The sequence below is a fragment of the Balaenoptera ricei genome, chromosome 2 (assembly GCF_028023285.1).
Source record: "Balaenoptera ricei isolate mBalRic1 chromosome 2, mBalRic1.hap2, whole genome shotgun sequence".
NCBI classification, from domain to species: domain Eukaryota; kingdom Metazoa; phylum Chordata; class Mammalia; order Artiodactyla; family Balaenopteridae; genus Balaenoptera; species Balaenoptera ricei.
The window spans coordinates 185523749-185549440 of record NC_082640.1 but is presented as its reverse complement, the minus strand read 5'-3'; the positions used below and the strand labels follow the sequence as shown (position 1 = coordinate 185549440).

The following is a 25692-nucleotide window of genomic DNA, read 5'->3' as shown; positions in this document are numbered from 1 at the left end:
CATTTTCCAAATTAGCAGTGTCCAGAGTTTACTAATCAGAGTAAGAATAGGGATTACTTGCCAGCGTCATGCCAATTGGAAAGGAAGCCAGAGTGGCAACAAGCTGGATAAGAAACAGGATACAAAAAGTAACCAGCATTTAAAGAAAAAACAAAAAAAGCAGTTGACTTGGCCTGGTGCCTTACCTAGAGCTCCTGGCTGGACACAACTTTCTTTTTTCTGTTTTATTGGGTATTTAGTGATTCTTCTCTAAGGTCAGACCATTTCATTCTCTCCACCCGGAAAGACCTGATGCAACCAGCAGTGTCTGCTGGCTAACCCGACAGCCGTTCCCAGCCCCCTTCTCACTTGTATCTTTGACAGCGGCTGACGATTGCCTCAGCGCTAGGAGGAGCTGGGCTGCAAAGCCCTGCCACACAGAAAGTCCAGGAGGTTCTGGGAAGGCAAAAGCTTTTCCTCCACCCCCTCTTCTTACTGCCCTGAATGCAGACACGAAGGTGACAAAATGGCTTCTGCAGCTTCCAGTGTGAGGCAACAAGCAAGATGAAAAGCCTAAAAGCTAAGAATGGTGGAGCAGGAGAATCTGAAAGAACCTGGGTCCCCGAGAGCACCACTGAACAGAGGAACGAACGCCAGCAATCTTGGATGTTGGAATTTCTTGCTATTTGATAAAAATAAATCCTTCGCTGTCTGAGCTGCTGTTAGTCAGGTTTCCTGTCCTCATCGGATGACTGTTTCCCTGGCACACAACCAGACACGGGGGCATCCAGGATAAAATGCCCACTGTGTGACTGACCGCCACGTGCATCTCAAGTGCAGCTGGCAGAAGTCCTAAAGGCTGTGGAAAGTAAACAACTGACCTCACCTCTTAGTAAGTCAGCCTCTGAGCCCTCTCTCTTCGACAATGTCAACTCTGAGCAGCTACCTTCAAATAAAAATTCCTGCTCTTGACCCTGGCTCTGAAAGCCAAAGACTCTTCATCTATCATACTACAAAGTCAGTAACACCTCTGTAGAAGAGAGGGTCTCTTTCCTTCTTCAACATATTGACACCGAACAGCAAGCGTCAGGAACTCACTCAGCAGAGGGGACTGAGGCCCCTCGGAGATGAAGGTGAAATGCACAGAGGAGCTCCCAGCCCCAGCCCCAGAGCTCTCCCAGCGCAGAGGCAGCTTACTGTGACACCCTCACACATCCTGTAAGATCAGGCAGGCAAGGATTCATCTCCTCATTTGAAAAGAGGCCCAGGAAGACTAAGTGATTCTCCTAAGATTAGAATGCAGCTGTGGCAGCCGCAAGCCCGCAACTCCGAGGGGCGCGCCGGGTCCTGGTCTGTGCGGCCTCCTTCACCAGGGGACAGCCGGGGCCACAGACCCCACCCTTCTCTTCCCAGCCCTGCCAAGGCAGCCATCAAGATCGACAAACCAAAGGCAGCAAGAACTAAAAGTGAACCACCAGTCCATAATTCATCTTGAGTTTGGGGTCGGGGGGAGGTGACTAACGGAAGGGCGGCACTGAGCTGCTTGGCTAACTTTTGGGTTTGACTTTTACGCAGAATCAGACGAAAAGACAAGGAGGAGCCATTTCTCACACGAAGCACAAATAATCAGGAAAGGATGCATTTTAAAAACAATATTCTTTACAAGAGCACCAAAAATGTACCAAACATGTAGGAATAACACTAATAAAGGAAATACAAGACTTGTTCAGAGAGAATGACAAAATACTGGAAGAAACTGAACATCTATAGAAGTGCAGGGATATATCATATTCATGGATCATAAGATGTTAATTCTCTATACTGATCTATACATTCAACACAATCCCAATCAAAATTCTAGCAGAATTACTTTTCTGGAAATTGAGAAGGTGATTCTAAACTTGATATGGAAATACAAGGGCCAGGAATAGCCACGACCATCTTGGAGAACTTCTCCTACCACACATATCCATTCATAATCTATGTATTATTAAGACCATATAGTACTGGTGAAGAATGGACAAACAGAACTCCAAACCTGACCGATACACATAATGGACACCGGATTTAAGACAAAGGTCCCACAGTCCCACAGCATTACAACAGGGAAAGCATAGTCTTTTTTAATGAATAGTACTAGGTAAACTAGATATCCATATGAAAAAAAAAAACTGACCCTACATGTAACAACATACAAACAAAAACACTGCCAGGTAGACTGAAGATCAAAATGTAAAAGGCAAAACAACACTTTTTTTTTTTTTAATAAATTTATTTATTTATTTATTTATTTTTGGCTGTGTTGGGTCTTCGTTTCTGTGCGAGGGCTTTTCTCTAGTTGTGGCGAGTGGGGACCACTCTTCATTGCGGTGCACGGGCCTCTCACTGTCGCGTCCTCTCTTGTTGCGGAGCACAGGCTCCAGACGCGCAGGCTCAGTAGCTGTGGCTCACGGGCCTAGTTGCTCCGCAGCATGTGGGATCCTCCCAGACCAGGGCTCGAACCCGTGTCCCCTGCATCGGCAGGCAGACTCTCAACCACTGCGCCACCAGGGAAGCCCCAAAACAACACTTTTAAGATAGTGTGTAAGAGTATCTTCATGACCTCAGGAAAGATTCTTAACAGAACTCAAAGAGCGCTAACCGTAAAAGACAAGAATGAGAAACTGAACTACTTTAAAACTAAGAATTTCTGTTCATCAAAAGATACCACTAAGAGGGCTTCCCTGGTGGTGCAGTGGTTAGGAATCCACCTGCCAATGCAGGGGACGAAGGTTCGAGTCCTGGTCTGGGAAGATCCCACATGCCGCGAAGAAGCTAAGCCCGTGTTCCACAACTACTGAGCCTGCGCGTCTGGAGCCACAACTACCGCGCCTGCACGCCTAGAGCCCGTGCTCTGCAACAAAGACAAGCCACCGCAATGACAAGCCCGCTCACCGCAACTAGAGAAAGCCCACGCGCAGCAACGAAGACCCAACGCAGCCATAAATAAATAAATAAATGATAGATAGATAGATACCACTAAGAGCGTGAAAAAGAAGTCCTCAGAATGGGAAACAGGAGACAATTCCCCCGCCACCCCCATAATTCCACAATGTGGTCACAACAGCATGGTGGAGGGGAGGGTGCCACTGGCATCCAGTGGGTCGAGGCCAGAGATGCTGCTAAACACCCTACAAGGGGCAGAACAACCCCCAGAACACAGAAACTATCCAGCCCAAAACGTCAACAGCGCTACAACTAGGAAATCCTGACGTGGTGCAACCAAAACTCACGTAAAGTGACACGACCACTTTGGGAAACTGTCTGCCATTGTTTTCTAATGTTGGACATATGCACACTCGATAACCCAGCAACTGCACTCTTAGGTGTTATCTCCAACAAAGATGCACACACAACACACCAAGAGGCACATAAAACAACGTTCCTATCAGTATCACGTGTAAGAGTCAAAAACGGGAAACAACCCAAATGTCCACTCAAAGTAAAATGGATCATTTGTTGGGTATTCATACAGCAATGAGAAAGAACTCAAGAAGTATGGCTCTCTATTACTTGGATAGATCTCACATGTTGAGTAAGAGCCAGACACAGACACACACACACACCTCTACTTTATCATTCTGTTTATATAAAATCCAAAAACAAGATAAAAATAACATATGGTTTTAAGTCAGAACAGCGGCCACCCACCGGGAGAAGGTGGGTGATGAACAGGGGGCATGAGTGAGGCTCCAGAGGCAACGACACATTTCTCAAGGGGAGAGAAAGGGGCCGTGGAGGCGACGCTCCACGTCTTCATCCACACAGAGGTTACTCGGGTGTGTTCACGCTATGAGAAGTCACTGAGATCTGTATCTATATCGGTATCTGTATAAAATTTCAGAGAATGGACTTGAGGGTATGGGGAGGGGGTGGGGTGAGATGTGACAGGGTAAGAGAGTGTCATGGACATATATACACTACCAAATGTAAAATAGATAGCTAGTGGGAAGCAGCCGCATAGCACAGGGAGATCAGCTCGGTGCTTTGTGACCACCTAGAGGGGTGGGATGGGGAGGGTGGGAGGGAGGGAGATGCAAGAGGGAAGAGAAATGGGAACATATTGTATATGTATAACTGATTCACTTTGTTATAAAGCAGAAGCTAACACACCATTGTAAGGCAATTATACTTCAATAAAGATGTTTAAAAAAAAAAAAAATTTCAACTTCACGGTTAATTTAAGGGAAAAAAATCAATGGGCCTAAGATCTTCTGTCCAATTCCTTAGAAACAAAATGCGCTTTTGAGATTTGGGGAAAGAGAACATCCGAGTGAGTGAGAAGTAAGAACACGTCTAAAGTGCAGTTAACTCTTCACCCAGGACGGGTACCTGTCGTTTGATTGACACCAGCTCCATGTCCAGTTGTCTCAGCACCGTGGTAGCAGCAGTGGCATTGGCAGAAACAGCCTCCACGTCTTCTTGAGAAAGAAACATTCCTTTCGGAGGTTTCCTTTTTGCTCTATTTTTAGCTTGTGTACTATGTTTTTCTTTTTTGATCTGAGGAATTGTCTCAGTAGGGGGCACCTGCATGATACACATATTTGATAAATGAGAAACTAAGAAAATTAAAATGCCAAATGAACAGTAATAAGCAGATTTTCTTAACATGGCTCCAAACAATCTAAGGCAAATACCATGCCATCTCATAATTACCATCTACAAGTTCTAATACATAGTTAACAGACAAAACCATTGGCTATTGAACTTTGGCTAAATAAACACTTCAAAGTGGACTCCATTTCCTTCCTATACAGATACATCCTTATTCTATAAACCTCTGACAAGAAGCATTCCCAGCTTCCTGCAGGAACACAGGAAGAAAAAATAACCTGTATTCCCTTCTGGTGAGCTTTGTATTTATGAATAAGGAGTTATTTTATCCAAACAGTCCCTAGCAATTGTAGATGGACATACGGCCACAGAAAGAAAAAAGAAAAAAAGAAAAAAAGAAAAAAAATGATTCAGCACATGTGTAAGGATCCACTTAAATTCTTTAAATCTTTATAGATGGTTATAAAAATAAAAACTTCAATATGAAACTTGTTTATACACCTTTTCGGTTTTTTTTTTTTTTTTTAGATGACACAACTTTTAGGGCAACTGTGTAACTTGCTTCAAAAACTACATGCTGTCATTTAAAAATGGATGACTGCTGCTTATTTTTTTAAATGCTTTCTCTAAAACCAAAACCTTTGGAAATGAAATGCACTAATATCTTGGCAAGGAAAGGATAACATCCTAGTGGTAACCATTTTAAGAACAAGAAGTTTTGGTTAACTGTTTATAATTTCATCTTGTTAGTGTATTAACATTGGCTGGTAAAGCTGAAAATACATTCAGCTTTTTGCTTCATATTTTAAAAGACTGAGATAAAAAGGCAATGCAAACCATGATGGTAGCAATAAGCTCTCGAACAAGTGGTAATAAACAACACATAAAAATATAAGTAGACAATAAACTATGTTCTGCAATAGCACTATGCTATTCAGTAAAGATCACCTATTGACCATGTGTCTGTTTTAATAACATTTTAGTAGGTAAAGAAACTGAGATTTAACCATTTTTCTTTTTAAATTAGAAACTGCTATATAAATAACAATTACAAAAATTAATATAAAACCAAGCCTCTTTCATTTAAAATGTTCCGTTGAAGAACCTAATAAATAACAATGCATCAAAACAAAGCGTACTAAAAATTGCAAGTACAATTTGATTTCCCAAGCGATGTAATTTAGCTAATCCTTAAAATGATCTTGTTATTTGGGCACTCATATAAATCACCGGTAAGAGTGCTATCCAGAAAGAATTACCAGTTTCCTATTTGATAATATATACCATACCAAAAGAAGCCTTAATAATATATCTAGAACACTTTGACTCAATAATTCAACTTCCAGAAATTAATTCTAATGGAAAAAATTAAGTGCACAAATATGTAGTCATGAGATCGGCATTTCAGCATTACTTACAGGGAAAAAGACTGTAAAAACCCGTATAAGATTAATTAACTCAATTATAAAAGATCTGTAATGATGGAATAACATACAGCTATGCATACAAATATATTTGACATAAAAATATGTTCAAGGTTCAGTATTGACGTTCCTCAAGAAACTAAAAATAGAGTTGCCATAAGATCCAGCAATCCCACTCCTGGGCATATATCTGGACAAAACTATAATTCGAAAAGATACAGGCAGTACCCCTATGTTCACAGCAGCACTATTTACAATAGCCAAGACATGGAAACAACTTGAATGTCCATTGACAGATGAATGGATAAAGAAGATGTGGTACATATATAAAATGGAATATTACTCAGCCATAAAAAAGAATGAAATAATGCCATCTGCAGCTACATGGATGGACCTAGAGATTATCATACTAAGTGAAGTAAGTCAGAAAGAGAAAGACAAATACCATGTGATACCACTTATATGTGGAATCTAAAATAAAACACAAATGAACTTATCTACAAAACAGAAACAGACTCAGACACAGAGATCAGACTTGTGGTTGCCAAGGGGGAGGGGGGTGGGGGAGGGATGCACTGGGAGTTTGCGATTAGCAGACACAAACTATTATATACAGAATGGATAAACAACAAGGTCCTCCTGTACAGCACAGGGAACTATATTCAATATCCTGTGATAAGGCATAACGGAAAAGAAGATATACATAAAACTGAATCACTCTGCCGTACACCAGAAACTAACACAACATTGTAAATCAACTATACTTCAATTAAAAAAAAATGTTCAAACCGCGGTGGGGTGGGGATGGTGGTGTGCTGAATTGGGTGATTGGGATTGACATGTATACACTGCTGTGTATAAAATTGATGCCTGATTAAAAAAAAAAATGTTCAAGGCAGAGTAAATTTAAAAGGTTATAAAATTATATATTAAGATCCGATTTTATATTTTTTAAGCATCCAGATTCAGAATTATGTATAGGCATATATATTTTACAGAGGAGGTCGTCTGGAAAGAGTCACCAAAATGTTAATAGTGATTATCGGTGATGAAATGATAAATCATTTTCATCGTTCCCTTTTGTTTAGCTGTATTTCCTACATGTCTATAAAATCATACATTATTGGTGTAATTTTAAAGTTTAAGTATGTCTAGACCCTTTCGTTTTTCTCATACTTTAGTACCTTTTGAGATAGAAAACCTTTTCAGATTTTACTGAAACTACAGACTACAGACTCTGTCTTTAGAAAAACACTATGTGAACACATGTAAAAGTCATGCCCACGCTGGGATTCCATACTCCACCCTGAATGAGGGGCTGACGGGCACCAATGGGCTGAGGCCCTCTTTCCTCAGCTGTGGTGGTGGCACCCATCAGGGACCTGCTGCAGGCAGCTGTGTACCGTGGGGGTCCCCAACTAGGCCACAGAGCCCTGGTCTCCCCGGAGGGCCCTCGGGGACCCCACATATGCTTTATTCAATTTTTATGAATGGGCAAAATAATGCAAGACTCTAACCACCATTTCAAAAGGCTAAGACCGTCCAGACACCCCACTGTTCTCAGTGGACAGTTTACAGTAAGTAAATGTTATAGATATACCCCCCAAAAGTCATGTATAATTGTAGGGATCTGTGGACCTCTTGGATCCAGAGACTATAAACCTCTGGCGTAATGATTTTTAAAACGTGAGAGATTAAAGCTTCACCATGACCCAGAGGGTGCAGGCCCCGGGCAGATGCAGAAGGAAGGAGGCCACCGGGGCCGAGAGGAGGAGCCGAGCTCGAGCCTGGTCCTCACGAGGCCCCTTTCCAACCTGCTGAGCGAACGGCCCAGGAGAGAAGGCGGTGAGAACTGTCACCCTACATAAAACCTTTCCTCGTTGATGCCATTTTTTCCTTTAAGGCTTCCTTTCTCATATTTCTTGGCAAACAAAATTCTAAGTTCTACAAAGCAAAGTTAGTATTGTTTAAAAAGCCATACCATGATGCCTTGTACACAGCACTTAATATATTAAGTAGAATGAGAAAAAGGAATGTTTTACTTATGAAACTAGTAATGAAATTTATTTGCCTTAACAGTACTGGGGGAAAAAAATACCTCCTTTTTGCTTTCCTTGTTTGGATCAATCTCAATGTCAATGGGGTTATTTCCATTTGTTTCTTCCAGCTCATCCTCACTGGAAGACAAAAACAAGTTACTGAAAGATTATTTTGTACTAATTCTATTTAATACACAAATTTAAGCAATATATTGATTTAAATGACAGATGTAATACAAAATTAGTATATGTTTTCAGAATGCTGAGATAAATACATTTTTACAATTCAAATAAAATACCAACTCCATAGTTCTTTTAGTCTAAATGATTAAAAAAGCTATTAAAATGGGTTTCTAACTCCCAAACCAGGCCTAGAACATTGTCGCTTTATTATTTGTAAAGTGTTTTCTCTCAACTAAAAATGTCAAATTTAAGACATTTACTTTAATTCTCCATAAGTATCTAATGGAGGACCAGGACATGATCATTAGATATAGCTGAGAAATTATTCAGGAATAAAGCCTATTGTATTGGGAATAAATTTACCAACAAGTAAAAATCCATGTTCAAGTCCCACCTGTCTTCTCACAACTACACAAGTCTGAGAATGGGAGAGGCTTTTCGGTGGCTCGAATAACTGGTATTTTAAGTTAATTTTAGAAAGAACGCTCACATTGATATGGTGCATGCTTTTGTTTATATCCTTCCATGCAGTATTTCTTACTTAAAAAAAAAAAAAAAAGCTCTGTGGTAGGCCTTTTGCTTAAAAAAAAAGTGAAAGCGAAGGCTCACAGAAGCCAGGCAGCCCGCCCCAGTCTGCCTGCAGCTAAAGCCAGCTGAGCAGTGGTGGCAGCAGAACACTCAGGGTTTCAGATGTCAACACCCGCTTTGTCTCAGGAACCCAGCCCAGGTGACGCACCCACTGTGCTCTCCTTCTCCCCCAACCCACCCCCAAGGCCCACAGTGGTAAGAAGTTCTGGCTGAGGAAAGCATGTCTGAGAGGAGAAAGAGCCGGGGGTTGAGGGAATTTTCCCAGGCCCTGCCGCTCCTTTCACAGGCAGGTCCCGGTAGAAAGACAACAATCTCTCGGGTGCTTCTGCCGTGGCCGGGGTGCCCCTCCTCTGTTTGCATCCTGATGGTGTGAAGGTGCACCGGGAAGGTAGGAGCACCCTTGGGCAGATGCAAAGTGAGAACAATGCCCTTATCGCTTCATCCTCAAGGATAACAAATCCCAATCTTCTTTTTTTAAATTTAATTCTGATTTCAGCTTAGTAAACCGCACTTGTTTGTAGTAACAGACTTAGTTTATAAACAGTAAACTAGACCTAACATATAAAGGAAACAAGAAATTTTAATCAAAAATTGCTATAACACTAAAAACACATTCAGTAGAGTTTGCTACTTTTCTTTGGTTACAAAGAGTACTGATCCATAAATAGACCCACTAGTTATGTATGTTGCAAACTAAAAAATATGCAGATGTGTCAAGGTCAACAATTTTATAGAATCTTATGGTTGGAAAGAGCTTTGCAGGTGTCTCCAAAAGTGATAATTCTCAATCTGTCCCCACAGGTTATTCTTTTTCATTTGAAATCGTAAGATACTCTCCTAAGACAGGGCCACAGAGATCATATAGTTTATACTCCTTCATTTTATTTTGTATTGTTAATTTATAAAAATAATATATTATAGAAAATATAATTTTTAAAAGCCACCTATATTCCCACTACCATAATACCCACTATGTTTGTGCCCTGCCTTCTAGACTTGAAGCATCTTCATTTTAGAGCTGAGGAGACAGAGGCGTGGAAAGGAGTGCATTGACCCAACCCGCCTGTGAGACCATCAGCAGACCCTTCAGTTGAGACCAGAACCCACGTCTTCGGGTGAGCAAAGGCCGCTTCCATGACTCTGCTGTATGTAAGGCTGAGGGCGTGATGGTTAAGGTGCGTCCTATGCACTAAGCTGTCCTTAAAACTAACCTCCTTATTAAGAAGTCATAAAATGTTCCCCTCTCTCTCACTCACATACACAAAACGGATGGTCAAAAAAGGGAAGAAGGAAATCTAAACTGTAGATTTTAACATACCAAACATAAAAACGTCAACTGAATCCTGCAGAAGCACACCAAGTAAATTTCAACATAAGAAGTAAGAGAGATTCCTTTTTACTAAAAGAAGACACCCTTAAGGGGCACACAAAGGAATGTGTTGGAAAGGTCACTCATTCAGAACAAAGTGTGCTGACCGCAGAGTGGTGAGAAAAGACGCCTCTAGAAGGTAGCACTCATGCATTAACACAGCTCACGAGCATGGAGCTGAAGAATATTGTGTACCTTCTGGTTCCACCAGGAAGGAACTGGGGGAAATCCGGTCCCTCTACCTTTCCTCTGTGTACCCACCAGCTCTTAGAAATGCCGCTGCAAAGATCTCCGAAGGGCTGAGACGCCACCCCGCGTGCGTACTGACCTTTCCTCCCGCTCCCGCTTCTGTTTCCGAGCGTGGCGATCCATCACGCTGGTCTTAGTCCTCGTCTTCTTCCAGGAGTAGTAAAATTTCACCAGACTTGCTATAGATTTATCAGGAAGCTAAACGCAAAAAATGAGTTGGTTTAGATTTAAAGCTAATCTTTAAAAATCAAATGTGTGTAGATATATTTCGTAAGGATCACTCTCACGTATTCAGAAATGTCCTAAGTCACAGCCATTTTTCTCTGAATTCACAAAAGAACTCTCGTCGATACATTTTCAAATTACTGAAGTTTGACTGTAAGTGAAACTTAGCCCATGAAAGACTGCAGTCAGCTTAAGATGAATCAGAGTTTTCACACGACTACAGCTTCTAACATAACTTCTAGGTTATTTTTAAAAAATTCATTTTAGCACTAATGTAACCGTCAGTAAGCTTTCACAGTAGGAGCCCACCAAATACCTTTCTGGAAGTGACAGGTCGGCAAAACTCCCCAGGGAGACCGGGGCCCCATGATGTTTGGCCTCACCCACCATCAGAGACCCTTTCTATCAGAACACTCTGGGGGGACTTCCCTGGTGGCACAGTGGTTAAGAATCCACCTGCCAATGCAGGGCACATGGGTTCGAGCCCTGGTCCAGGAAGATCCCACATGCCGCGGAGCAACTAAGCCCGTGCACTGCAACTACTGAGCCCACGCGCTGCAACTACTGAAGCCCGCGCACCTAGAGCCCGTGCTCCACAACAAGAGAAGCCACTGCAAAATGAGAAGCCCACGCACTGCAACGAAGAGTAGCCCCTGCTCGCCGCAACTAGAGAAAGCCCGCGCGCAGCAATGAAGACCCAATGAAGCCAAAAAAAAAAAAAAAAAAAAAGAACACTCTGGGTCATCCCGACAAGAAAGCTGGGGTGGGGTGGGGGTGGCTGAGGCACAACTATTAAGCTGGGAGGTGCTGGGGGATATTTCGCTTTTGTAGTGTGAAGCCTCTCACCCACCCAGCAGCTTGCAGTGAGCCGCTTTATTAATAACGGGAACACTCGTGCTCGAGGATGACACCCCTACCCCTCAGGTACACTGCGGGGCGGGGGGGCGGGGGGGCGGGCACACAGTGAACGGTCTCACCTACTCACCATTTGTTGGATTCTATGAAAAGTTTTCCCGTGAAAACTAAAGGCTTGCTCAAATAAGACTTTATCTTCCACAGTCCACTCATCTGGGAAGGGGGTAAAGTTGGGCAAATCAGCCAATGATTTTTCAATATTATGCTTATGCCAAAAGAGCATCCCAAGAGCCTAGAAAAACAGTATCAGTGAAATTTTTAGACCAACAACATGACTGACATGACTGAAACATTAAAGTGGAAATGAGGCTGGCACAAGAAGAGCAAGTATTTCTTCATACCCAGACAAATTCACAAATGGCGAACTCACATACACTGCTAAGTGGCAGACGCTGATCCGTGCCCTTTTGTACACTAACTCATTTGTCTGAAGCCCTATGAGATAAGTTCCATTATTCTCAATTCTCAAGTTGGAATATGGAGGCCCTGAGAAACTCAGTAACTTGCCAATGGTCACAGCTAGTAAACAGCAGAAGCAGTGGGACTCTGGAATCTGTGCTCGTACAGGGTCACACTCTAAAGCCACTGGATATGAAGGAGAAAGTAACTCAAAAAGCACACAATTGTTTGTTATCCTTTTGCCAAAAAATTTCAAATATAAAGAGTTTTTTCCAGCTCAGAAAGGAAAAAAAATACAAATGGGTAAGGAACAAATTAGAAACAAGAGAATTCAGGAATACTTTCCAAAGAAAACTCCCTGTATGTCAATTTTAAAGTAGAAATGATCATACTTCTGAAGACCAAAATCCTTAAAAATTCATACAAGTGTAATCAGCAATCACCCAATAATAATTACACTTTCTAAATAGAAAAAAAATTGATGATTTTCTGAGCAGCTTTGTGAAGTTCCTAAGTAGGGTTTGGAGAAAGAGAAGCATACACTTCTTGCTTTGAAAGATTCTCAAACTACCTTATTGTAATTGGCTTCCCTGACAGTTCTACCAGGGTAGAATAACTAAAAGTAAGGCCAAGGCTAAAAGAAAGCGTCCAAGTCTATATAACCAAAATCAGTGGTATCCTCAGGCATTAGGGTAAATGAAAAATTTTGGTAATTTACAGGCTGTAAAATCTAGATCAATACAAAGGAAAGCACTAATCCAACTTAATGTGATTACCTAAAAGAATCGTCATTAGAAATAAAGCTGAAATAAGATATCATCACACTTTGGGAGAAAAATTAATCTTGTGGATTTCTCATTAATTGGCTCCAAACAATTTTTTAAAAACCTTAGTCAAATTTTACAATCAGAAAGTGATTCAAAGCAATTAATATTAAAACAGTTTTGAGTAGGTTTGAGTGTGACACCATGCGTCAGGAAAAAAACCATCACACAACCACAAGAATGATAAACAAATCACGTATTCAAATACGAAAGCGTTATGCCCAAGTATCCAGCACCTAAGAGCCACCGCTGCCCCAAACAGTGCAGACCGGCAGGAACACACACACGCTTTTCCAATCAAAGGGTCTTCTACCACTCATCTCAAGCAGTAAAAAAGGGGACCAGAGCCTTGTATAATACTGTTAGTGACTACACAAAAATGGCTAATGAGGAAACAACGCTACCCAACACATAGAACAAAACAAAATTAACAGGTCAGCTATAAACCCCATTTTTAACAACAGAAGAAAACCATGCCATTACCTGTTCCATGTTGTACCCATGCTTCTCTTTGGCAATGGCAATGTATTCATCCACTGAAAAACAAGACAAGAGGCCGGTGAACAAACTGAGGGACCGGGCACAGTCTGCGGGCACCAGAATTGATACTGATGTATATATATTTCAGGCCGGCCATGCACAAGCATAAAAACAAAGACTAGACAGGAACAAAATAGAGCTGTATAATATGATCTCATTATGGATCTTACATATATAAATCCCACAGAGAAATGTCTGAAAAAATACTCACAGTACTTATTTCTGGATGGTGAGATTATGATTCTGTTTTTGTTTTTTTTTTTAAACAAGGTTCTACTTAAATTTTCTATGATAAATATTACTTTGGTACTCTGAAAAATAATTATTTAGAAATAAAAAGAAATATTAAATGGGGGTTTGCTTTTAAGTCTCAGCTGAGGTTGAAGAACAAGCAGCCCACTTTTATGTTAAAAAAAAAATCTAAGAGATAAATTACATGCACCAACGCCTAGTATTTGCTCTCAAACTCGAAAACAAGGTGGCTAATGACAGCTTTCAAGCACTAAGGAAACACCAAGGAAAACTAACAGACTCGAACTTCAGAAGCTGCCACCCCCAGTGACAAATCTACTTCCACTCTACACTTTCTAGTCTTTCTTCCAGAAAAATAAGAGACTACTAATCAATAGCACTTCTTTATTCATGTATGACTTTTCTTTATAAACTACAAAAATAATACAAGCTCAAAAAGGGAAAATCAAGTAGCACAGAATTGTATGAAACAAACACTAAATCCTATTAGCCCCTATTGCCCTTCCCTCAAAACTCACTCTCCAGGTGCAATGACCAAACTCAGAGTTGAGAAAATAGGCTGAGTGTTACAGCAGACACCTAATAAAGTCAGTGCTTCTAAGTTTCAGAATGCTATTCAATTCTATCACAACCATCCTTCCTAATTTTGGTGTAAATGACAACTAATTAGGAAAAAGAAATCAATTTTGAAAAAGAATTCAAACTCATTAGCATATATTCTAATATAAGGGGAAAATTTTTTCCACTGACAAGAGTCAATTTAATTCAAACAGTAACTACATATAGTGAGTGCATTTCAATATTAAGGCACTAATTTTCTATTTTCTTTTTTACATCTAAAATACTCACAAACTGACTGGTTACTCCACTCAGAAGAGAGTAAAATTCCAATTTACCTGAGAGTCAGTGAATGATAAAGGCCCTTGTTTGTCCCAAAAGGTGATTTTAATTTTTTTAAAATAGTCATTCATTCATTCATTCATTCATTTATTTATTTTGTTATGCCGGGTCTTAGGCACGTGGGCTCCTTAGTTGCAGCCGGTGGGTTCCTTAGTTGCTGCTGGTGTGCTCCTTAGTTGTGGCATGCAAACTCTTAGTTGCGGCATGCATGTGGGATCTAGTTCCCTGACCAGGGATCGAACCTGGACCCCCTGCATGGGGAGTGTGGAGTCTTAACCACTGCGCCACCAGGGAAGTCCCAAAACTGGTGATTTTTAAAATGGGGGCGGAAATATTCCGAAGTGTGTCCCTTGCTTTACTTCACAATAGGGTAGATTATGCCAAATAAGAGAAGAATGCTCAAAGGTTCTTCAAAAAAAGAAAAAAAGCCAACAAAAAGTAAGGCTGCAGAGCGGGCGGCTGTGCACCCCTGGCCGGAGAGGACTCTTCCGAGAGGCGCCTGGATGCTGCCAGCGGCACCCAGCGCCCGGGGCTGGACCGCAGGTCAGAGGACAAAGACCGGGCCATGAGATGTGTGCAAGTCAAGAACACGTGAGAGGAAGAGAGGAAAACAATGTACAGGGAACTGAGGGTCAACCCTGGAGGTCTGCTTTAAGGGTTCCTTCTTTTAATATTTAGTGAACAAACAATAAACGAACCTCAAACTTCTGCTATATAATCTCAACTCTGCGAGCATACAGGTTTCCAGACGCTGTTATTTACCTTAGCTGAGTAAGGAATGTGTGATGTGTGCACACATTCAGTCATGTGATCACCAGTCAGTCACATGATCTTTAAGCAAATAACGCAGAGGCTGGACGCGATGCAGGAGGCCCTCGAGAGCCTGTCCTGCCCACAGCTCTCGCTCTCGGGGCAGAACCAGAATCTGCTACATCAGTAACAGGGTCCACTAAACCTGTCCCCATTGTCTCTTACCAGATTTACCTTAAAAATTACAAGGGAAACAAAAGCATTCTTTAGATGCTTTTTCTATCTTCATCTGTTCTTTTGTTTTAACACAAAAATTAGCTGGTGGTAGGGCCAGGAAAACAGACTAACACAGTGGATTCCAGCTGCTGCAGCTAAGGGTAAATGTAACATTTGCCACATTGTAAACAGCAAGGTGCTCTTATACGGTGGCTTTTCAAGTCACACATCTTTTAGGTTTTCTTGGAGACCATTCTGCGGACTCAAATCTAAAGCAAAGGAAGAACGCTATCATAGCTACTTAAGTAAAGTCACCTGGTATGTCTACCAGGCGCCTTGAAGGTGCGATGAAATAAGTTAATATATGGGGAGCCTTGCAACTTGTAAAAGAATTACCATCTGATACCCACTAGCAAAAATACAATTTTTCATTCTTTTCATTGCTCAATGTCCAATAAAGGTTAGACAAACATTTGCTGAATGAATGCTGGGGGACCTGCGATATGTACAATGTCAACATTTTCGGTTCCTTTCCTAGCAAGTTGAAAGGCAGCACGTATCATTAAAAAGCCTACAGATAACAAATGCTGGAGAGGGTGTGGAGAAAAGGGGACCCTCCTACACTGCTGGTGGGAATGTAAACTGGTGCAGCCACTGTGGAAAACAGTATGGAGGTTCCTCAGAAAACTAAAAATAGAGCTACCATACGATCCAGCAATCCCACTCCTGGGCATATATCTGGAAAAGATGCATGCACCCCAATGTTCACAGCAGCACTAATTACAATAGCCAGGACATGGGAACAACCCAAGTGCTCATCAACAGATGACTGGCTTAAGAAGATGGGGTGTACTTATACAATGGAGTATTATTCAGCCATAAAAAAGAATGAAATATTGCCATTTGCAGCAACATGGATGGACCTAGAGATTATCATACTAAGTGAAGTAAGTTGGACAGAGAAAGACCAATATCTGACATCACGTATACATGGAATCTAAAAAATAATACAAATCAATTTATATACAAAACAGAAACAGACTCATGGTTATGGTTATTACCAAAGTGAAAGGGGGAGGGGTAGATAAATTAGGGGTATGGGAGTAACAGATCCAAACTACTATACATAAAATAGGCAACAAAGATTTACTGTAGAGCACAGGGAACCATAGTCAATATCTTGTAATAACCTTGTAATGGAAAATAATCTAAAAAAATAGATATGTAAAAAACTGAATCACTTTGCTGTTCACCTGAAACCAACACAATATTGTAAATCAACTATACCTCAATTTAGAAAGAAAGGAAGGGAGGGAGGGAGGGAGGGAGGGAGGGGGAGAGGGAGGGAGAGAGAGAGAGAGAGAGAAAGGAAGGAAGGAAGGAAGGGAGGGAGGGAGAGAGAGAGAGAAAAAGGAGACAGAGAGAGAAAGAGAGAGAGAAAGAAAAGAAAGAAAGAAAGAGAGAAAGAGAGAGAGAGAGAAAGAAAGAAAGAAAGAAAGAAAGAAAGAAAGAAAGAAAGAAAGAAAGAAAGAAAGAAGGAAAGAAAGAAAGAAAAGGAAGGAAGGAAGGAGGAAAGGCAGCACAGGTTAGGTATGGGGTAAGAAAGACTCAGTTCAAATCTTGGCTCTGTCTCTTGATAAAATGAGTTCACAGCTAGTGGTGCCTGACGCATAGTAAGCACCATATTTGAGACTGTGTTACCCTTAGCAACTTCCTAAACCTTCGTAGGAAGTTGCTCTCACCCGTAAAGCTGGGTTATCACCTGACTGAAAACTACACCACAGCAGCAACTCCTCCTCTCCCCTCCTCCTCACAGAATGTTTCGGACTAGAGTTAATTCAGAATACAGCCATTGGCACAAACAATGCTGCGGACAGGGCTTGTCTCTTACTACCTTCCCACCCTGTAGAGCCCCCAGCCCTTGTTCCCTTTCGTCATCAGAGGGCATGGCCACCCACCACAGTTTCTGGACTCCCGATGCCCTCCCCGCCACCTGCCTGACACAGCCTGCCAGGAACTATGGGTAGGTCATGAAGAAAATGGAAAGTGTACATTTTTCAAAACCTCCTGTGTGCTTTCCTTAAGCAAAAATGAGCTTTCAACCTAAAAAAAAAAATCCACTCCCAACTGCCCTGTCTGTGGACAAAAGATGAAACAAGAAGGGAAGCAAGAGAAGTACAAGCTGCCTGAGACAAAGAAAGCCGGGGTCCATGGGGTCATTTCCAACACTTTCTTTTATCTGGCAACAATAATCTTGACTTTGCCTCTAGAAGATTGAAGGTTAACCAGAGTCCATCCCAATCTGGGGCGAGGAGCCACTGCGGGCAGAGTCACTGAGTGAGCTGTGATCAGGACAGTCCAAGGTCCCTGGCCCGGGCATCTGCACCCACCAGCCTTCCCCAAGGCACATGGGACAGCACAGGCCAGAAGCACGTGTTTCTTGTGCAGCTTAGCTAAGTCTAATCCGTCGTCAGCGGCAGAAGAATCAGACACAGAGTTAAGTGTACTCTGCTTTAAAAACAATTTTAAAAGAAATAATGCAATGTTTTTAAAAACTTGAAAATTCCTAAAGGAACCACCAGGGAGAACTGTCTCATCTTAAATTATGATGGATAAAGACACATGCACCACTCTGATCCTTTAAGAAGTACACAGACTATACAAACTGTGGCTTTTTTTGACAAGACCTTACCATTATGGAAAGCATAGGTGAATGAATTATGTTTTGGGGGTAACATCACTTAAAGGTAGAAGGTGTGAGGGACTTCCCTGGTTGTGCAGTGGTTAAGAATCCGCCTGCCAATGCAGGGGACATGGGTTCAAGCCCTAGTCTGGGAAGATCCCACATGCCGCGGAGCAACTAAGCCCGCGAGCCACAACTACTGAGCCTGCGCTCTAGAGCCCACGAGCCACAACTACTGAGCCCGCACACCACACTACTGAAGCCCGCGTGCCTAGAGCCCGTGCTCCGCAACAAGAGAAGCCACCGCAATGAGAAGCCCGCGCACCTCAACAAAGAGTAGCCCCCGCTCGCTACAACTAGAGAAAGCCCACGCGTAGCAATGAAGACCCAATAAGGCCATAAATAAATAAACAAATAAACGTATTTATTTTTAAAAAGGTAGAATGTGTGAGATTCATCAAAAAAATTTACAAAATTCGTAAAGCTTAGTCAAACATTTATTGAACTACCCTTACTATGTACTGAACACTGTACTAAATAGGCCAAAATACAAAAGAAAAATGATTTATTGCAGTAGCTTGAAACAACACACAGGTGACAGAGGAGAACATAAATACATAAAGTAACAGTGTAGATGTAGGATAATGTGAGAATGCCAAATAATCAGTCAATAGTGATGGTGATGATGATAAATGAAGAAAAGCTTCCTAAAGATTCAACAGCTATACTGACTAATAAGAGTCACTAGCATTTGAGAATTTACTATGTTCGGGCCACTGTTCTGAGCTCTTTACCAGGATTATCTTTTTAATCCTCTCCGATAATTCTATTATCACTCCCATTCACAAACGAAGAAACTGAGGCGCAGAGAAGTTAGATCATTTGGGCAGGGTCACACAGCTGGTAAGTAGCAGTGCTAGGACTCATGTACACCGAGTGTCTGGTCCCAGGACCCATGGCGTTAAACCTCCGTTCACTATCCCATCTCTCGAGTAAGGGAGACAGGGGGAAGGGCACGTCAGATAAGAACAGTCTCCACGGTAGAGAGAACTGAGCAAGGCACATCAACACGGTCTATTCAGTTTGAATGAAGTTAAGAAAATAGAACTGTGGTTGATGAAGGAAGGGACAGAAACTGAGGGTAACGGGCAAATGGCTGCCTCCTGCGAGGCTTCATTGGTTTCTATGTTCATGTCTTAACCCAATGACCTAAATGCTCCCAGTACCTTTAGTAAGAGTCTCAAATTCAATTGCAAAAAGGGGAAGGATGCAGACGAAAACTGCCCCCTTAACCTTAACTCACCCTTCCCTCCCCCAGATACTGCAGCGATTCGGAATACCTTGTTTTCTTGCATAGTCTATGCAGAGCAAGAGGCTGACACCATAAGGTGTGCTGAGGACAAAGCTACAGCCTTAATACAGCTTTAAAAAATTTTTACCATCATAACATTTACAGTAGCTTTAGGTGCTGCAAAGGAAATACGGTACTAATTTCTCTCTCGTAACTCAAAATGAGCATGCTAGGTTTTCTTCAAGAATATGATAACAAATATCGTGGCACCTCTTTTTATTATTAAATAAGAAATGAGTTATCACTGTAACTCGCTGAGAATCAAAATGAGCTTAAATCATTTAGGTAGAGCAACTATGCCACCAGGTGGGCACAGACATTACTACAGCTAATATTTCAGTGATCCCTCTGAATATCTTGAGGTGGGGATAGAGGGCTTAAGAAATAAGATAAGCCACAGAGTCTCAGCCAGAGCACAATGTAATGTAATGAACCAGTCCCTCCTAGTCAATAATGAAACACATCTTCTTCATGACAATGCTATTTCGTAATGTAGTTTTGTTAAAATCCCACTCTATAGAAAAAGCTCCTCCCACCCTCCAGCACCCCAGTAAATACTACAAAATCCAGCCCAGTCTCATAGACAATCTGATCAAGTGGAAATAAGAAATATGAATACTCTACTAAGCCATACACATTGAAATTCAGCTTCTGGCGTCCGTTCCTACCTAATCCACCCAGAATCAACGTACACGACTCTGAACAAGTCCTACCCCTGCCTCTGTGGCACAGTTTCCTCATCACGTAAGAATGGATTGACCATTATGTCTTCCAGGGCTAACATTTTATGAGTAATTTTTAAAACATCTAAACGTTAAATTTAAACTTTTTTTGTGTGCTGCATTAAACATTTTTTCCAAGAAAAGGATAAGAGCATCCCTCCCCCTTTACTCTAGTATTCATACATTTGTGTATTCTCCAGAAAGGCATACGCAGAATCTCCCATATTTTAAAAACTGATCATCACTAGAATGAATGACATATAGTTGTGACTAATCAAAACAATAACCACCTTTCTCCTTAAAGATGCCCAAAGTCTACGGTAAAGAGTAAGATCAACGCAGTGACACACCATCCTCTTGCATCTCTTTCACACCAAGTCAACTTACTTGATGACTGAGTCCCTCACAGCAGGCAACTGTGCACTCAAAATAATCTTGTTTGCTCTCCTGTGCTTTGCTTTGTGCACATGAGCTGAAGGAAGGAACCATGCTCACAACAAGGTCTGCATCTCCCTCAATTAAGGCAACATTCCCTGACATTAAAAGAGGGGGAAAAAAAGACTAACACTTGTTTCACCTATAACCTCACAGCAGACTCCAATGGAAAGAGCCCTGGACCGTGAGTCAAAGTCCTTAGTTTCCATCAGGAACTTGCAGGCTAAGCCCATTTCATCACTTGTAAAATAATAAGTATTCTATAAATACTTTGTATAAAAATACACATGTATAAATATATATACACATATAAATGCTTTGTATACTTTGTATAAAAATAAAAAATAGAAAAGTTGAAATATACAAATGAAAAGTATTAAAATTAATTCCTTCATAAACATTTGTGAGATTCAACCAGAAGGAAGGGATGCAGCAGTTTACAACCACAGAATTAGTTTAGCAAGAGAACCTGCCCAGTCCTTGAACTCCATCCATCAGAGCTGTGCTCCAATTCAACAGTTCCTAATCCTGTCTGCTAAGAATCATCTGACAAACGTCTTTAAAATACTGACTCTTGGGCTCCACCCTGTTTTGTAAATGTATGTGTATACGCATGTATGTGTGTTCATGTTTATGTCTGTATATATGTGTGCGCATGGATGTGTACGTATACTTTATGCATAGAGTTTTTAGTAAAGTATGATGTGCGTAGAGAGGAGCACTTATATAAGGGTACAGCGAGGTGAATTCTCAGAAAATGAATACACTCAGATCACAGAAAGAATCTAACACATTCTTGATGTTTTTGGTTTGTTTTTACAATGCTCCCAGGTGATTATGATGGGCCAGTTTTGAGAGTCAATGAATTAGAGCATAAAGTTAATGTGTAAAGACCATTCCCTATTTTAATGTGATAAAAACCATCTCAATGAACAAAATTTTAAGGTTTTGGCATTTAAAAGAATACGACAATATCAGAACCACAGAAATGAGAAGAAATGTTCCTGCTATATAAAATGAGGTTTTTGAATTTGTGAGTTGTGAATTTCAATCATGCAAAAAAAACCCTCCTGCTTGTGGGGTTCTGAGCAGGGGAGGGAGGAGGTGGTCAGAAGAAGGGTTTAAAAGTCTGCAAATCCTAGTGACTCCTTATAACTTGTATACAAACCTCACTTCATAGGGACATTTGTCCTTTAACCCTGCCTCTTCCAAACTCTATATACAACGCTCCTCCCTCCAGTACAATCCATCTGTATACAAGACCCTGGAAAGAGGGGTCCTAAAAGAGACTCAAGTGGCCAAGGGAAACTCAGAGGGAGGCTAGGTTACAGGAAGGTGACAAAAGGCTCTGCCCACCACAAACTTTAGACAAGTCCCTTCTCTGTGGGCCTGGTTTCTTCAGCTCTAAAAACAAAAGCTAGACTGCACAGTGAGATAAGTGAGATCATGGGGGGCATGTCTGTTGGGAGGCAGCAGGTATTCCCACTGCCTATGCTTGAATCTTGTGGGGGAGGGGGAGCTTCTTTACCCACTAAAGAAATCTAAGCTTTCAAAGTAGGTTGCAGAAGAGTGATATTTTATAATAAACTAATCTGTTTTACATTTAATTATTCCCCACTGATTCAATACATCTTTTAGGCCTACTGTGTGCCCGGTACTGCTTATATATCCATGATTAAAAAAAGAGAGTCTCTGCCTTCATAGAATTCACAGTCTGGCCAGAGAGAGAAATAATTACACAAGTAATTAATTCCAATTGTCATAAGTGTCAGAGAAAAAGAACTATGAATGCACTTAACTGGGAAACCTGATCTGCAGAACCCAGGATGGCTTTCTTTTCCGCTGGAAAAGGACATTATAAATTCCTGCTTACTCATATATTATTTATAGTAGGGAAAAAATTGAAAACATATAAATGTCCAAGAATAGGGACATGGTTAAGTAAATTAAGCTATTTGATGGGATATTATTCAGGACCAAACCTCAGTGTAACTTTTAATCATAGGAAAACTAAAATTGGAAAACTATTATATTAGTATGATCCATTTGTGCTTAAAATCAGAGTATACACAAGCTCAGAGAAAAGACATGAAAGCAAAATTTTAGTAGTGGTTATAGCCAATGTGACGAGATGAAGAAATTATAGGCTATTTTTAATAATAAAAACAAGCTTGTACGTATACTCGTGCTTACTTTTCTGAACCATTTGAGAGTGTCATACAATATATGCTGAGTATTACTCTTAAATACTCAGCATATATTTTCTAAGAGTAGTGCTCTTATGCAACGACAGAACAGTAAATTTAACACTGAAACAATACTTTAATCTGTATTCCGATCTGGCCAACCGACCCAAAATGTGCTTTACATTTGCTAAAGAATTTTAAAGTAAATCCCAGTTATTTCATATATATATATATATATATATATATATATATATATATCTCAGTATTCATCTTTTTAAAAATGTGGATATATTTTTTGCAGAACCATAATGTCATTATCACACCTAACAAAAATAGCAAAATTCCCTGGTATGAGAAACAAAGCCATACTCATTGGATAGTCTAAAATGTAGAAGTCCAACAATAACAAACATATTTTGGAAAATAATTTGGCATTGATCTAAATATCTATATTCCAAACAGATACCAGAAATAAGTTAAAGAATGTTCCCAGTAGTAACAGTTGCAGTAATAAAAAACTGAGATGTCCATTGTGAACAGAAAGGATAAATAAATTACAACTTAACAAACTGAAAAATGTTAAGTTTAAAAGGATGAAGATAAGACACACTAATATGATTGAAGGGTAAAAGGAGGACTAACGGAGGGCTTCCACTATTGTTTATAAATTCAGCTCTTTGTCTCTTCTAGTAAGTTTTACACATTTTAGTTAACTCTAGAGCACTTAAAAGAATAAAAATGATTTTTAAAAAGTAGTTTTCACGCCCTGAAAAACATCATTTTCATCACAAACTTCAAGCCCCCTGATAGCCATTTATTTACAAATGGCTGAAAACCAAGGCCAGTATTAGCTTACCTGACCCCTCCCTGCCTCACTCCGGTCCCAGACCTAACAGATGAGAATTCTAAGTACACCCTTCCCTCTTGTCAACGCACTCATACCTTACCAGGGCAGTTTCCCATCAGACTGTAAGCTACACACGGGCAGACTTGTCAGATCGTTCGTTCTTGTATTCCTCCAGGACCTGACACATAAACAGTCACTCGAATATTTACTGAGTAAATAAATGGACACCACAAGGTGAGTGGCAAAGAAGAAAATGTTAGAGGGCTCCAAGTGACCCAAGTTACAGAACAAATAGCCAAAAAGCCTATTTTCGCAAATCTCCATACAAAGGAGTGTCCACACCCCATCATTTTCTCATTGGGCAAGTATTTATCCACCACATGCCAACAGAGGATTGACAGAGAGCTGAACAAACATACCAAGTTCCTCTGCTCGTTCATTTTGGTATAGAGGAGGGACCTAAAGTAAGTAATACTACGCCAGGTGATGACAAATGGAATGAAGGACATGAAGATAAGGCAGTAGTGGTCTCTGTCTCTACTTTGTAGTGTAGTCAAGAAGGGCCCCCTCCTAGTGACCAGGAGAAACTGAGGGAGAGAGCGCCATGTGGCCATTTGGGAGAAGAGTGATCCAGACAGAGGGAACGGAAGAGGCTCTGGACAGCGTGCTCGGGATGAGTTCCAGAGGGCAGCAGTGGGGTCAGACTACAGAGAGCCTTGTGGCAACTGTCAGGTCTTTTGACGTCAATCTGCAGTGAGTTAGAAAGTCCTGAATATAGACTCCCGACATTTACTATATATTTCTATGAAAGTTTAGACATTTACTACATACCTGTGAAGATCTCACTCACCATATAATCTTGAAAACGTGTACTGAAGTCAAATGACTTAATGCAGAAACAACTTTTGCAAATACTGCAGGTCTAAGGAGGGTTCTCATTCCAAGAAAGCTAAAACTTATTTTAAAATCTCTAATTTGACTTGCCTTTTGACACAATTTTAAATTCTCTATGTCTATCATGTTATATGTGTTAATTTTTTTTCTTTGAAGTGAATAGCTCGGCCAGCCTAAAAAAAAAAAAAGCCTTCCAGCGTGGTTGTGTCTGGCAGAGCTAATGGTTTCCATCTTTGTCTACTTTAACACTGAGACCAGTGCTTCTTCCCATTGTACCAGTTTCTCCTCATTTTTATAAAATAAAAACAAAGCACAATCACTTAAATAACTGCAAAAGCACTGATTATATATAACCTATACAATATGTAATGTATAAATGAGCAAAACCATCTGTTTTACTGATTCCCAATAGCCAAAAGTGACCCTGCTAACTTCTACGCCCAAGGCAACCGCAGCCGAGTCTAGGGTACCTGCTTCTTCAGGAAACTATCAACAGTGTGCAGGGCTGTGTACTGGCGTCCCCCCTCCAGCTCCAATTCACCTCTTTCAAGCCCTAACTTAAAAAAGAATCAAACAATAAAAAAATCATCCTCAGATTACTCCCTTTCTTAACCTGTCCTCTCTTCTAAAACTCCCTTCTAAGAATTCTCCCAGGCCACAGTTTTGTATTACATTTGACCATACATGCTTTGGTAAACTTTTTGGTTTTCCTAAAAACAGTAAAGTGAAACAGACTGGGAATAAGATCTGGCCTAACTCTCTATATATTTCAAAGAAGACAAGACTACCTACTAAAATAACCTCTTGAAATTTCTTGCAACTAACATGTCCACTTTGTTCTGCTGACCTTCAAGTGCTTCTGTACACAAAGCCCCAACCTTGGGTGGGTGTACGCATAAGGGTAGGGACCAGAGGGGAACGTGAAGAGGGCACTGCACCCAGGGCGGCAGCATCCCACCGAGAGGAGACTGCCCTGAAGCCATTAGGGGCAAGCAAGGTGGATGTCTAGGGTGCAGACCAAGATCCCTAGGGACGAGGAGGGAGGACAGCCTGGGATAGGGTGGGGAGGGTGTCCACAGGTGAGAGGAGAGGAAGGCATCCAGGTAGGAGGGCAGCAGGACACATCTCA

General features: G+C 41.0%; 1 protein-coding gene across 1 annotated transcript in view; it reads right to left on the bottom strand.

The window, feature by feature from the left end:
- RCOR1 (REST corepressor 1) overlaps positions 1-25692 on the bottom strand; it is a 114599-nt gene that overhangs the window by 8621 nt on the left and 80286 nt on the right. Inside the window, exons 4-8 of the mRNA XM_059915047.1 lie at positions 13271-13323; positions 11635-11796; positions 10504-10622; positions 8095-8173; positions 4351-4545 (exon numbers count right to left, since the gene is read on the bottom strand). Coding sequence (XP_059771030.1) covers positions 4351-4545; positions 8095-8173; positions 10504-10622; positions 11635-11796; positions 13271-13323 — 608 coding nt within the window. The remainder of the gene's footprint in view (positions 1-4350; positions 4546-8094; positions 8174-10503; positions 10623-11634; positions 11797-13270; positions 13324-25692) is intronic.